The sequence below is a fragment of the Hordeum vulgare genome, chromosome 5H, assembly GCF_904849725.1.
Source record: "Hordeum vulgare subsp. vulgare chromosome 5H, MorexV3_pseudomolecules_assembly, whole genome shotgun sequence".
Taxonomy (NCBI): Eukaryota; Viridiplantae; Streptophyta; class Magnoliopsida; order Poales; family Poaceae; genus Hordeum; species Hordeum vulgare.
The window spans coordinates 175,237,808-175,252,593 of NC_058522.1; the positions used below are offsets into that span (position 1 = coordinate 175,237,808).

Genomic DNA, 14,786 nt, shown 5'->3' on the forward strand with positions numbered 1-14,786 from the left:
AGCTGTGTAAACCCTCGGACCTACGATATGTATATAATAAGGGGGTTCGGGGTCTATGTATATCATATTCAACCCCTTAGGACTTTACATGCACTTTGTGTATACTCCGATGCAAGAAAACCCAACTAGAACATTAGCCATTATCTCCTTTGGAGAGCCTGAACCTAGGTAACTCCTACTTGTCGTTACCATCATGCTAGGTCACCTAAGAGGACACCCTACCAAGGGATTTGCCATATTTAGCTCTAACAAGCACCATCACATGTGCTACTCAAAGATCTCGCAATAATCTGCCTTGTCTACTATATTGGTTAGGACACCCATGACTAATTTGTACAAAAGTGTCAAGAGAGGGCCTCCTTGTCATAATCCCTGGGTCATCCATATGCACCTACCGGATGCCCATTTATTAGGACTCCAGTAATCACTTATGATAGAGATAGAGTAGCCCACACATGTCATTGAAGGAAAAAAATCCTATGTTCTCCAGAAGTTGAAACAAAAATGGCACATAAACTAAGACCTATATGTAGTTCTACGAATATCAAAGACATTATGTGGTTGTGTAAATTTCTAAAAATTGACTGGAGAGCATGAAGTTTTGTTGAATTGCCCCTCCCGAGATGAAGGCTCTTTTATTCTTAGAAACTAATAGGGAAAGGCTGAGGGCCACACAACCTCCTAAAGCCTTCATAAATATTTTACCAACCAAACAATAAGACTAATAGGCTTGGAATCACTAATGTCCACTACCGCATCTTTCTTTGCGAGTAGGGACATAAAATCTTGGTTAATGATATGGAAATTTCAACCATGCACACACGTAATATCCTTAATCACCACCATCATATCCATTTTGATGATCAACCAGTAGGTATGAGCAAAAATGAGCAGAGAAAACGGTCTTGTCTCGAAGCTTTGTATGGGGGGTGGGCTCTTACTCAAGTTCCAAATTTCATGTTCTTTAAAATGCAATTCGAGTGTAGAGAGTTCTATAGCCGGTAAAGCAAACACATATAAATTAATGGTTTTCAACTACTCCCTGTGCCTAAAAATAAGACTCACAAAGGACATCTGTGTGTGCCTCTCCCTGTAACGTTATCTTATTTCGTGGTAGAAACAACACAAGGTTACTTCACACAGGTGGTGCTCTTCAAGTATCAGTTATCGAGTTTGTGAGGGGATACCCTTGGTCAAACCTTCGATGGTTGTTCCTAGAAATGGTGGTATTTACACATTGTGTCCTTGTTCTTGAAATTTCATAGGAAATATGTTAGACCTGCTCTTGGGAGTGAAAACTAATCAACAAATCATTAGTGCTTGAATCGGATGACGACGACAGTGTGCATTCTTTCCTTTAGGAGGTTTTTATTTTAGAGAACCTTTACCGTTTGTTTATGTGTTGTCAAGGACGGTGAATGGTGGATTGCGCCATTGCTCACATTGAGTTTCTTTGTTTATCCTTGATCTTTTATGTATATTAGTGTATGCATTCTCAATGTCTCAAAGTAGGTCATGATAGTTTTAACATTGGAGATGCTAGGTCTAAAAAAATATTTCCAACTGTACAATTCAACATAGTTGATTCCTAAATTTTGGCTCGTTATCGTTCTTGTAAACATTAACTAAGCTCTAGTAGGGTCTAAACATTACTTTCATCTAAAAATTAATTCCGAATAAGATTACTCATTGTTGTCGGTACCATGCAGTCATCTCAGAAGTTGCATGATGGTTCTGGTTAGGAGCTAGTCACTGAGCTAAGGCATAACTTATTTGGTGTAATTAGAGTCTCCCATATAAGAATGATGTTTGGTGTTGGAGAACATAAACATTACAATTATTAGCGATATGCAAGAAGGATTTTATGTTCTGTTTCAAATCAGTTCATCCTCTTATGATGGCAATTTGATTATCTGAATGTACTATATTTCTTGCACTATAAACATTTGTGTAAACATTTTTATATGAATACATGAACACCTCATGAAAAACATAATTACTATCAACATGGTACAAATTGGAGTCGATGTCAGCAATTACACACAATATATATACTTGGTTGAGACACCGAGGGTGCACACTGCTAAAATTATAACAAAAGAAGAATGCTACAAGAAACAATCTAGCACAACCAATGACACACAACAATCAAACCATCAGCAACACTACTCATCACCCTTGACATCATATTAACTATCAAATAATTCTCACATAACAACACCTTCAGGAAAGTTATGACATGCAAGCTTTGTCATTGTTGGATCCAATAGCAAACTATGGAAGAAATACAGAAGATTATATGGATGTCTTCATCTTAAAAAGCACATGCCAATCACAATAGCATGTCCTCGGGCTTTTATCAATTTATAAATCCACCTTGTTCTTTTAATATTTACCATTTTGCATGTAAACTCAAAAGAAAAGCCCATCAATAATTATGTGCTTTCTAGGAACACAATCACAATTCGAGGAAGCTATGAAGACATCAATGTAAAATAATTATTACATTATAATTACTACCTTATTAATTTATGCCAAAATTTGACTGTGATGAACTTTAATAGACACATTCTATTTATTCCATGTGTTTCTAGCTAGTCTTTTAATCACATCTAGGGTACAACGTCGAGGATAAAACACGTTGTTAAGCGTGCAACCATGCACTCGAGCATTTGAGTCCATATATTTAGAAGCACAAAAGTTCAAATGCATTAATACAACATACATATTTGTTGGCACATTTTTTATGAAACTACAGTTAGAATATCAACATACTGCACTAGGACCTCTATTTTTAAATGATAGAAAACCATTAGAAATGCAACTACACCAAACTATTTACATTACAAATTATCTTTATCACTGTTTTCATGTGGGCATATCTTAAAATTTGGTTGCAAGAATGTCAAGAAATTTTTATTTGAGAAATATAGTATAGACATCGACACACACAAAACACACATATGATCACACACACACACACACAAACAAACAAAAACATACAAGCACTAAAATGGACGCTCATCCCTATGAGCGACATACCTCTATGAGCATATCGAGTCAATAGTTATTGACACTGACGAAAGCACCATGTCCACCTCGTAGTTGAGGAAAAAGTCATATCATTGAAAGAATAGCATCGATAAGTCTGAAATAATTCAGGAAATATTCAATAACACACATACCTGTCTAGAACTTAAATATGTGAAATGTATGGAGAAGCACGCCTAGTCTAGAATATAAAGAAGGGTAAGTTGATTTTACCACAAGTAACCTAATAATTTAAGTTATTCATAGTCTACAAGCATGCCAAGACATGGTTAAAAAGAATGAATGCAAAATAGGGTACAAATATGTAAGACAACTCCACGTGATTTTAGTTTTTGTTCATGTGTATGTGTGTCTCAACATGTATAGAAGAGTATCTTAATTTGGCAATATTGATTACAGATCCTCCATCTTGTACTGACTTTCTCTGTAACTATACGATGTCGCATGCATTGCCGTGGGAACCTTGTTAAAAAATACGATTAAGCAATATATGACTAAAATTAATGTAGAAACAAATATAAAAGTGTCTTACATGACTTAATTTCCTAGAAAAAAAACCATGTTTGTGGTGGTATGTTTAACATGAGAGATTAATGAAAAAGGTAACTTATGGCTCCATGCATGAATTGGTGATGTGGCATTGTTGCATGGAGAGGAAAATTTGTTAGTGGGTTGAAGTCATTTTAGAATATAGGTTTAATTAAAACTATAATATTCTTAGGATAACACAATCAAAATGCAAGTCCTCTATCACAACCTCTACTAGATAAAAAATAGTGCACGAAACAAATCAATCACATTTTACACAAGTGCAAAGATTTTACACTATCTACATGACTTGAGTGCAAATATTTCCTTAATCAAGATTTTGCGGCGATAATTAAAGAGGTAAATCATAGAAAAAGAACTCATGATGCATGGCACAAATTGTAATTTGTAAATGTTCTTGGGCGTAAATGATACTTTATATATTGCTTAAACAAGTGTAACATAGTGGCATCCGTGCAAATCCACATTAACATGAACTATATTTGTATCAAATGCAGTTAGAGATTACTTGTCGAAGTCACAACCTTCTCCCGACAATGACATTGTGGCATGTACGAGATAATATTTGGCGGCTCCCACCGACAGAGACTGCAGTGATTTTGCCGGTCCCCGGCTCGATGAGCACGAACCAGGTCATGACATTGCATTATGGTAGAAGATAGCACGTCAAGAAGGGAGCACCTATAGACATAATTACTACTGTAATTAGTTTTTTTCACTAACCACGGGCACCAATATCCTCTTTTCCCCACTTACTAACACCTAATATTCACGAAGAAATTCATATAAAGGTAGTAGTACACAATAAAACTATATTATACTAGGTAACACCCAATTGTAAGTGTACTTGAGTAATAACTTTTCTTATTTATTTAATTACAATATATTATTTTTGTTCTCATGCTCTACTTTTGTTCAGAAAATGGAAGTTCATTAGCAGCACATGTTCTTTCAACATGTTAACAACATGTTTTTAACATACCAAAAATAAAAGAAAAGATTGAACGGAAGACATAATATCTAGCATGACTGCAATGTGAACAAAGTATATATATGGACAACATAGTGAACTTTATTTTTTTCTGTGGGGTGAATAACAATCTCCATTATGCTCATGGGTGCTTTTCAGCCACACCCAGGTTTACAACAAAGTCCATATCTATAGCAAGCTATACTGCTATACGCGGGGTACTACGCCCATAGGTGGCCAACTCATGACTAATAATGTTCCGAGAACGCCTAGAGTGTATAAAAGAAATCTCCCTAGTGTCAAGACTAGCCATCCTGTGAACTCCTCTACTAGTGCATGATGAACTGATCTATACTGCTGACATCCTATAAGCATGGACACCGCCTCCATACTATCCATCTCGAGCATGACCGGTAGGTTCCTTGGGTATAAGGCCAACTCTAGGGAGTTATCGCATGTGCAGAGATCCCTACATGTGCTATATATGATCTCACCTCTGCCATCTCTTAGGATCATTCCACCACCTGCCGTGTCCATGGACACGATGTAGCTCCGGCCCATGTTCAACTTTGCCTAGCCCGTCACAAGGGGGGCCATCTCACATTCTCCTTGGTCTCTGTGCGCACTTGAGCGTATTGCGGTGAGGTAATGACCACCATATTCCCCTTCTCTAGGTTTCCAGTGGGATGTTGTTGTATGGACAATAGAGAGCTTATGTACCTGTGCAAAAAGAACCTCAAAGCTTTGGCCAGGGGTGGATGCCTCTAATGCCCAAGACGCGAACCTATCCTTATATTGGCACAAGGGCCTCGACACTAATAGAAGCGCATCTCATCTTTTCACAAGAATGGATATCATTACAAGTACATGTACAGAAGAGATAAGTATATGGAATTGTCTTACACTCTCCAAAAGCTAATCATAAACATCACAATATGTCAATACATTCAGTCACCATGTAGAAGAGTAGGGTCCGACTATGAACGAAATTGAACGATAAAATGACGTCCAATCTTGCTACCCCAGGCTGCCGGCCTGGAACCCATCCTATGATCGAAGAAGAAGAAGAAGAAATTATTTACCATTTTCATTAGTGTATAGGTGGCCATTTGTTTGCATATAAATCTTGTAGCCTTTACATTCTTGCATGCCAAACTTCTTGAGGCACTCTTTAAGGTACTTCTCTTGTGATATGAAGACCTATTTGGTTGTTGTTGAATCTGAAGCCCTAGGAAAAATTTCAGTTCTCCCATCATAGATATCTGATATTGCTCTTGCATCATGAAGATAAACTCATCATTTTATCAATTATTAGTGCATCTGAAGATAATGTCATCAACATAGATTTGACATACAAACAATTCACCATCATATGATTTGATTAAAAGAGTGGGATCGAGTGAACCAGGTTTGAAGCCTTTTTCCTTGACAAATTCCTTGAGTGTGTCATACGAGGTCTTTAGTGCTTGTTTGAGGACATACAATGCCTTGTTGAGACTGTAGACCATGTTGGGGGTGTATTGGATCTTCTAACCCTGGTGGTTGAGCAACATATACTTCTTCCTCAATCTTGCATTGGGGAATGCACTTTTGACATCCATTTTATTAACCATATATTTTGATGGTTAGCATAAGTAAACAGTATGTGTATGGATTCAAGTATGGACACATGTGTAAAGATTTCATCGAAATCAGTAACATCATCCTATGTGTAGCCTTGAGCGACAAGCCAAGCCTTGTTTTTGACAACGTGGGCAAATTCATCTGGTGTGTTGTGATAGAACCACATTGTGCTTGCATGTATCGGGACGCTTGACTAGCTCCCATACGTTGTTGAGTTTGAATTGAAGATGCTCTTCTTGTATGGTTTGAATCCATTACAAATCAATGAAGGCTTCATCTACTTTGGTATGCTCTGAGGTTGACAAAAAAGGAAAGTGCCCAAATTTTTTAGCCAATTGGTTAGTTCTTGAGAGAGTGAGAGGACCCGATGCATTAATGTTATCGAGCATGTTCTCAATTTGAACTTTATTTGCCCCACGAGGATGAGCAGGTCAAAGAATATTGTTCTGCTGCACAAAATTGTCTTCGTCAACAGCATTATCTTTAGGAGGAGCATTCTCTTTGTGATGAGCTGCTGGAGGAATGATGACTTCCTCGAAAAATGGTTCCTCAGGGATTATTTCACAAGTGCCCATGAGCCGAATACCTTCATCTGAAGGAAGTTCATCTAGCACAAGAGGGAGGTGCTCTCTTTGCGAGCTATTAGTTTCATCGAACCGCACATCTATAGTTTCAATAATTTTATTATGGAAAATGTTGAAGAATCTATAAGTGTGTGAGTTCGTTCTGTAACCAAAAATAAAACCCTCATGTGCCTTCGGTGCAAATTTTGACGTGTGGTGTGGATCTATAATCCAACATCTTGCAACAAAGACTTTGAAATAACTGACGGTGGGTTTCTTGCCAGCACTAGATCATATGAGCTTTGGTTGATGAATTTATGAAGATATACCCTATTGATGATGTGGCATGTAGTGTCAATGACTTCAAGCAAGAATTTTCTTGGCATCTTGTATTCATCAAGCATAATGCAAGCCATCTCAATAAGTGTCCTGTTCTTGCCCTCCACAACACCGTTCTGATGTGGTGTGTATGGAGCAGAGAAATCTTGAGTGATACCAAGATAGTCAAGGAAGGTATCTAGACCCATGTTCTTTTATTATGTTCCATTGTCACTCGTGATATTCTTGATCTTGACGTTGTAGTTGGTCATGCATCTGTTTGCAAAGCACGTGAAGACATCTTCCACTTCACTCTTATAAAGTAAGATGTGCACCCAAGTATATCTAGAGAAATCATCAAGAATTAAGAAAGCATATAGATTTGAAATGGTAGAGGAAGTGAAATTGTGAGTAGGGCCGAGTAAGTCCATGTGGAGTAGCTCAAAGGGACTGGAAGTCATCATGATAGTCTTTGTGGGATGTTTAGCCCTAGTCATCTTTCGTGCTTCGTAGGAACCACACACACGGTGAGGTTGAACTTGACACCCTTGACGCCAATGATGTGGTTATTGTTGGCGACTGTATGCAATTTCCTCATACCAGCATGTCCTAGCCATCGATGCCATAACCAACATTCTGAATACTTTGCTATGAGACATGTGGCAATATGTGATCCTACAGATAAGTCTACCATGTATAGATCACCCTTTCGAAAACCTTCGAAGACTTCGGTTTTGTTAGAGGCCATTATTACAATGCATCGAAATTTGCCAAAGATGACAAGCATGTCAAGATCAAAGTGCATTGAGACAAACATTAAGTTGTATCCAAGGAATTCGATAAGCATCACATTTTGCATGTGCCTATCGCTTGATATAGAAACTCTACCTAGTCCCAGCACGTTGCTGCTGCCTTTGCCAGCAAAGACGATGTGATTTTTGGTTGGAGGTCGAAGAGTTGACTCCATCATTAGGCTTCGATCAGTAGCCATGTGACTAGTGCATCCACTATCATGATCCATTCGGTTGGACTGGATTTGTCTTCCTGCATAGGGATTTAGTCTTGTTCACCAAGGCATGCATCAACATCATGCTTTGATGAAAATATTGCAGTGACAGAAATAGTAACACTGGACGATGTCAATGCTAACACCATTTCCATTTGTTTTCTTGCGTCCAGACAAGAAAGTTTCTGGGTCTCTAGAGATAGTATTCGAGTTAGGCTTCATTCTCTCTAGAGACCCGATGCTTCATGAAGATATTAGTTCTTCTTAACCACCAAATCCCGAGGGGGTGGTTTAGAAGCAATAAGACGTAAATCAACATCAGAGAACCTAGGCAATGTAGCCCTAATAGCACGTTTCGCATCAGGGTTAGAATACTCAAATGAATATGCAAAGAAGTTTTTAGTCGGGTGAACATAATGGTTCATTTCATAGTTATAATATTCCTGAGCCTTTTGATTCCTTCCCTGCGAAACATAGGTTTTAGTGCGATTATATGATGACCTTTGTCTTCTTGAAGACATTGATCTAGGCAATGCACTATAGGGAGCAGATACTTTGTTGTATGCCATGGCAGAAGGCAAAGGGGGACACCCCGGACGACAAAGGGCTTTGTTTTCCTTCTGCCATGAACCCCTTGCCGTCTGCCATGCTGGTGGGCTGACGGCAAAGGTGCCTCCAAATCCCCTCTCGTTTGCCCCTTTGCCGTCTGCCCTTTGCCCCTTTGTCGTGTGCCCACCAGCATGGCACACGGCAAAGGGGGGCACCAAGTTTGATTCAAAAGGCCAGTTTGGGTCCTTTGCCGTCTGCTGTAGCTCCTTTGCCGTCGGTGGGCAGGCGGCGAAAGCTCCAAACAGCCACTATTAATTTTATTTTTAATAATATCCAGCAATTTTCACACAAATCAGGAATATATATATATATATATATATATTTGACAGTTTCATCCATAATACATAATATATATTTGACAGTTTCATCCATAATACATAATATATATTTGACAGTTTCATCCATAATCCATAATACATAATATATTTCACACAAAATGCCCCATACTCATAACCATAACCATATTAAGTTTCACACAAACTGCCCCACACAAACTGCCAGTTTCATCCGTACCAAACCATATATTACACTAGTTTCATCCATACATACAAAGTTTCATATCCATTTACTACAATAGTTTCAATCCAAGCTTCCGTGAAGCCATTTTAGAAGAAACCATATTGAAGCACTCCATCAATATAATCCAAGCTTCAGTGAAGTGAATGTAATCCAAGCTTCAGTAAAGCTTCAGTGAAGTGAAGTGAAGAAGAAACCATATTGAAGCACTTAGAAGAAGAAGACTAGATGAAGAGGAGAAGAAATAAATAAGTTTCATATCCATTTAGCTCCAAAAAGACATACTTAGCTAATTTAGCTCCAAGAAGAGGATAAGAGGAAAATGAAAAGAAGGAAGAAGAAGAAGAGAAGAAGAAGAGAAGAAGAAGAAGAGAACAAGAAGGAGAAGAAGGAGAAGAAGGAGAAAGAGAAGAAGCCCTCCTTCTTCTTCTCTCCTCCCTCTTCTCCTTCTCCTTCTCCTTCTCATTCTCATCTTCTTATCCTCTTCTTCTTCTCCTTACTTCTTCTCATCTCTCGTCTTCTCCTCTTCTTGGAGTTAAATTAGCTAAGTATGTCTTTTTGGAGCTAAATGGGATAATTATGTCATTTTAGAGGAAAACAAGCTAAGTATATAATACTCATGAGCTAACCAAGGTTCTTATGCCATTTTGAGATTATTATGTCATTTTGGAGCTAAATTAGTCATTTTAATGAGCTAGCCTAGGTTGTGATGATGGTTTTACCTAACTAATCTAATTATGTCATTTTGGAGGATAATTAGCTAAGTATGCCTTTGTTGTGGAAAATAAGTTACGTAGAAGAAGAAAGAGAAGAAGCAAGAAGAGAAGAAGAAGGAGAAGAAAAAGAAGAAGGAGGAGGAGTAGGAGGAGAAGGAGGAGGAGGAGGAGAAGAAGAAGAAAAGAAGAAGAGAAGAAGAAGGAGAAGAAGGCGGAGAAGAAGGAGGAGAGAAGAAGAAGGAGGGCTCCTTCTCCTTCTTCTCCTCCTTCTCCTTCTTCTTCTCTTCTTCTTCTCTTCTTATTCTTCCTTCTTTTCATTTTTCCTCTTTCTTCTCCTCTTGTCCTCTTTCTTCGAGCTAAATTAGCTAATTATGCCTTTTTGGAGCTAATTATGTCATTTTGGAGGATAATTAGCTAAGTATAGGTCATTTTTTATTAAATAGAGCATTTTGGAGCTAACTAAGCTAATTATGTCATTTTGGAGGATAATTAGCTAAGTATGTCTTTGTTGGGGAAAATAAGCTACGTAGAAGAAGAAAGAGAAGAAGCAAGAAGAGAAGAAGAAGGAGAAGAAAAAGAAGAAGAAGAAGGTGGAGGAGGAGGAGGAGGAGAAGGAGAAGGAGGAGGAGAAGAAGAACAAAATTAGAAGAGAAGACGAAGGATAAGAAGAAGAAGAAGAAGGAGGAGAGAAGAAGAAGGAGCAGAAGAAGGAGAAGAAGAAGGAGAAGAAGGAGGGCTCCTTCTCCTTCTTGTCCTCCTTCTCCTTCTTCTTCTCTTCTTCTTCTTCCTTCTTTTCATTTTTCCTCTTTCTTCTCCTCTTGTCGTCTTCTTCGAGCTAAATTAGCTAAGTATGCCTTTTTGGAGCTAATTATGTCACTTTGGAGGATAATTAGCTAAGTATAGGTCATTTTTTATTAATTAGACCATTTTGGAGCTAACTAAGCTAATTATGTCATTTTGGTGGAAGCCTAGGGAACTATAGGTCATTTGGGAGCTAACTTGGGTAAAATAGGTCATTCCGGAGCTAACTATGCTTATTAAGCCATTCCGGAGCTAGCTAAGCTAATTATAGGCCATTTAATAGCTAAGTTAGGGGGAATAGGTCATCTTGGACATACATAAGCCTTATTATGTCATTTAGGAGAGAACTTAGCTAAGTATAGGTCCTTTTTTATTAAATAGGTCATTTTGGAGCTAACTAAGCTAATTATGTCATTTAGGTGGAAGCCAAGCTAACTATATGTCGTTTTGGAGCTAACTTGGGTTAAATATGTCATTTTGGAGCTAAGTATGCTTATTAAGCCATATTGGACCATTATGTGGTTGTTAAGCAAAACACTAGAAATAACATACCATTATCGTCATCACGGCGGTGAAGCAAGGGTGGCTCTGGCTTGTTTCACCAAGAGAAGGCTGCCCTGGAGAAGGCTCCACTGTAGAAGGGTCGTGCGATGCGTTTGGGAGATATTCTGCTCCAAACATCGTTTGTAATGTGTCGTTATCATGATGACACTCTTGAGATCACTACATTGAAATGAAACTCACCGTCCCCGCCATGTTAATGACTGGCATCGCCGGAGGGACATGGCCGGTCTTCTCGCACATAGACTGTACATTTGGTTTCGACAAGTCAAACTTTTTAGTTATTAATAAAATGGACATTAAAATGCAAGATTTGAAATAATATGAAGAAGGAAATTACCACGAAGAGCTTGTACACGGCCCTGTTAGACGCATCATTCCGTGCTCTCTCTGCCACCACCAATGCAACCGTCCTCTCCTCCAGCTCCTTCATCTCCTTATCCTTCTTCGCCAAAAGCGCGTGCATTGCCTCTCTCTCTTTAAGAATAGAAGCTAGCAACACAACTCATTGTTAGCATTGCAATCATATTTGTTCCCGCGCACAACATAATGTGGAAAGATATTTGAGTCCATTAAACTAACCTCGATGGCGAGCTCGAATGGCCGTGGACGAGGTGTTATCTTAGGACAGGAGCTCGTTTGGCGTGCCTTTATCTGTCGGAGAGTGCTAGGACAACGTATAAGGCCGTCTTCAATGGCGATCGAGCCGTGGGGCCTCCCGTTGCCAGCTATCATCACCAGCTCTGGATCAATAGGCCCCTCGCTCGGATTAAAGGCCTCCCCTTTCCTTGCCTTCCCGTGATCTCTGTACTTCGCGAGCTTGTGGTGGGAGGAGATGTTGGTGAAGTTTTCCGGATGCTCGAGGTCTTACTGAGATAATGCCTTGACCTTATTGTACGAGGTAGTATGGGCCATTGCATACATGTCGTACATCCGAGGCACCTCCGTCTTATTGTGATGTGCCTAAAAGAGAGAGAGAGAGGACAAATGTATTAGTAAAGGGCTCAAGATAGCATTAAGAATGAATTGCATGAGGCATGAAGCAAACCACATACCCAATTCTCACCAAATTGGATTAAGTTGACGCTCCCTTGATGGTGTGGCACACCAACCATTTTGTCACGCCTCTCCTTGGCGTTGTTGTGGCTGGCCTCCCACGTTTCGGAGCACCACTGATCGACCAAGGCCTCCCAACAATACATCTTATCCACACACCATCTCTTGGGCACCTAAGTTAATAAAGAGAAATTTGAGCGCAATGCGTAAGAATCAAATCAAGGAAACTAACTACAAGTCCTTAATAATATGTAATTACCTTCATGTAATGCTCCTTCTCCATCTTAGAATCGCGGCACTTCGCCTTGTCCTTCCTAATACGCCGCAAGGCATAGTAGTCTCGAACAACCTGCAGCCGAGCCTCATGCCGAAACTTTTGAAGCAGGCGGCGACATTCGGTTTCGATAACCTTTGTCGCGTCCTCCTCACATCCCTCCTCACACCTGTAGTAGGTCTGCTAACGAGACAACATCGATTAGTACAATAACTAGATATGGTTGATTTATATTTTTGTAAAGGACAAATTACCCAGAACCGTCAGATCACCATGTCGGCCCTCGTGTGGGACAAAACACCGTCGATCTTCACCTCCGGCGGGGCCGGGACACCCAAGTAGTGCTCCCAAGTCATTCCTACCTCTCGCTCCCGATCAGGCAACGTAACAAACCCCGAGAAGTTTGGACGGCAAAGCACACAAAGGACGATTTTGGGCTTGCGGACACCCTTGGCAACGATCCAACCCCTGCAGTATGACAAATTAAAGCCAAAACATTAGATATTTGAGAAAACATGAAGGCAAAAGGTTAAGTGAGAGTAAATTAACTTACTTGTCCCCATTTGGCTTAATCGACCACGTCATCTCGCGGGTTGCTGACACGAGCGGGAGCCCCGAACTACCATGCTGGTAGACGGTGGCCCCCTCACCCAGCTCCTCGTCGCTGTCAGCATGGCCACTTGTCTCAGGCTGACCCACATCAGCCTAGGTATCCCACTAGGTCTCTAGGGACGTACCCTCATACCTCCTTTGCTCCGGAGTCACCTGGAACAAAGCCTGTGGGACACAAGTCTCGTGGGTCAAAGGCTCGTCGACCTGAGGCTCGTCGACCTGAGGCTCGTCGACCCGAGGCTCGTGAACCGAAGACCATGTAGCCTCCACCTCAGACGAATCCACCCTAGAAGTCATGCGCTCAGGTGAATCAGCTTGGGGTGGCGGCGGGGAAGGCATGGCAGCCACCGCCCTACCTCTCCCGCGGCCACATGTACCTTTAGTACAACATAAATACCACATTGAGTAATAAAATGTATATAAATACCAACATGAGTTAAAACATAAATACCAACATGAGTAATACCTTTAGTACCTCTCGGCTTCGCGGGGGGTCGACCTCCTCTCACGGGGGCCGCGAGAGTCGAAGAAGTGGCCACTCCATGTAGAGTAGAGAGAAACGCTCTCCGAAGAGGCGAGGAAAGAATGGAAGTACCCATCCCACCACCCGCCGACGAAGAAGGAGTCGCGGAGTGCTTTCGACCCTTTCCCGCCATCTTTTAACACCTGTCATGACAAAGAGTAAATGAAATTAGTACAAATAAATACCAACATGAGTCATAAAATGTATATAATTTAAGTGTATCATCATCATATATACCAACATGACTAATAAAAATTGAATACCTAACATGAACTCAAAATTTATATATAGTAATAGTTGAATACCTGACATGAACTAATAACAATCATGCTCGTCTATATATGCTTCGGGGTCAATAAATCCATCATGATCATCACTATCATCAATAAATGAATCATCATCATTACTATCAGGAAGAACATGTGGAAGGCCACCATTATGTAATCGGTCAAGAAGTGATAGGTCATCCGCGGCAGTAACCTCTTCTTCTTCTGGCTCTTCCTATTCGGCCTCAGGGGTTAAGATGGATTCACTATCGCTATCTACTTCAATGTTCTGGGGTGAAGTAGACCGGTTCTTGGAACATTTCTTGGACATACGTGTTTCTTTGAAGAATTCTCCTTCATATGTGTCTGGGTTAATGTGAGGTTCGTAATCCTTTTCATTGAGGGTAGGTGGTCTAAAATGTGGCGGCACTTCATAAAAGACATCCGAACCCTTCAGATTTGGATCGGTTTGGCAGGCCCATGGTAGATAGAAAACATGTGTTGCCTGTTGAGCCGTAATATAGACATCAGGAACATTTAAGTGGGTGTTTTGGTTGATTTCGACTAGTCCTATATGTTCATGAGTCCGTCTAGTCTCCCTCGGCTCAAACCAATAACATTTGAAGACTACGATGGTCGGTGGGTTTTCACCATAGAATAGAAGTTCATAAATTGCTTCAACTCTTGCATAATACTCGGTGCCTCCTTCGCTGATAGCAGAGACAGAACAATTTGTAGTCTTTAGGTTGGGCGTAGATAGAACTTTGCCAAA

General features: G+C 40.1%; 1 protein-coding gene across 1 annotated transcript in view; it reads left to right on the forward strand.

The window, feature by feature from the left end:
• The window catches only part of LOC123398299 (protein LAX PANICLE 2-like), a 36,282-nt gene extending 31,873 nt beyond the window's left edge, over nt 1-4,409 (forward strand). The window contains exon 4 of the mRNA XM_045092778.1: nt 4,098-4,409. Within this exon, the coding sequence (XP_044948713.1) occupies nt 4,098-4,262 (165 nt within the window). The 3' untranslated portion in view covers nt 4,263-4,409. The remainder of the gene's footprint in view (nt 1-4,097) is intronic.
• Nucleotides 4,410-14,786: the final 10,377 nt, after the last annotated feature.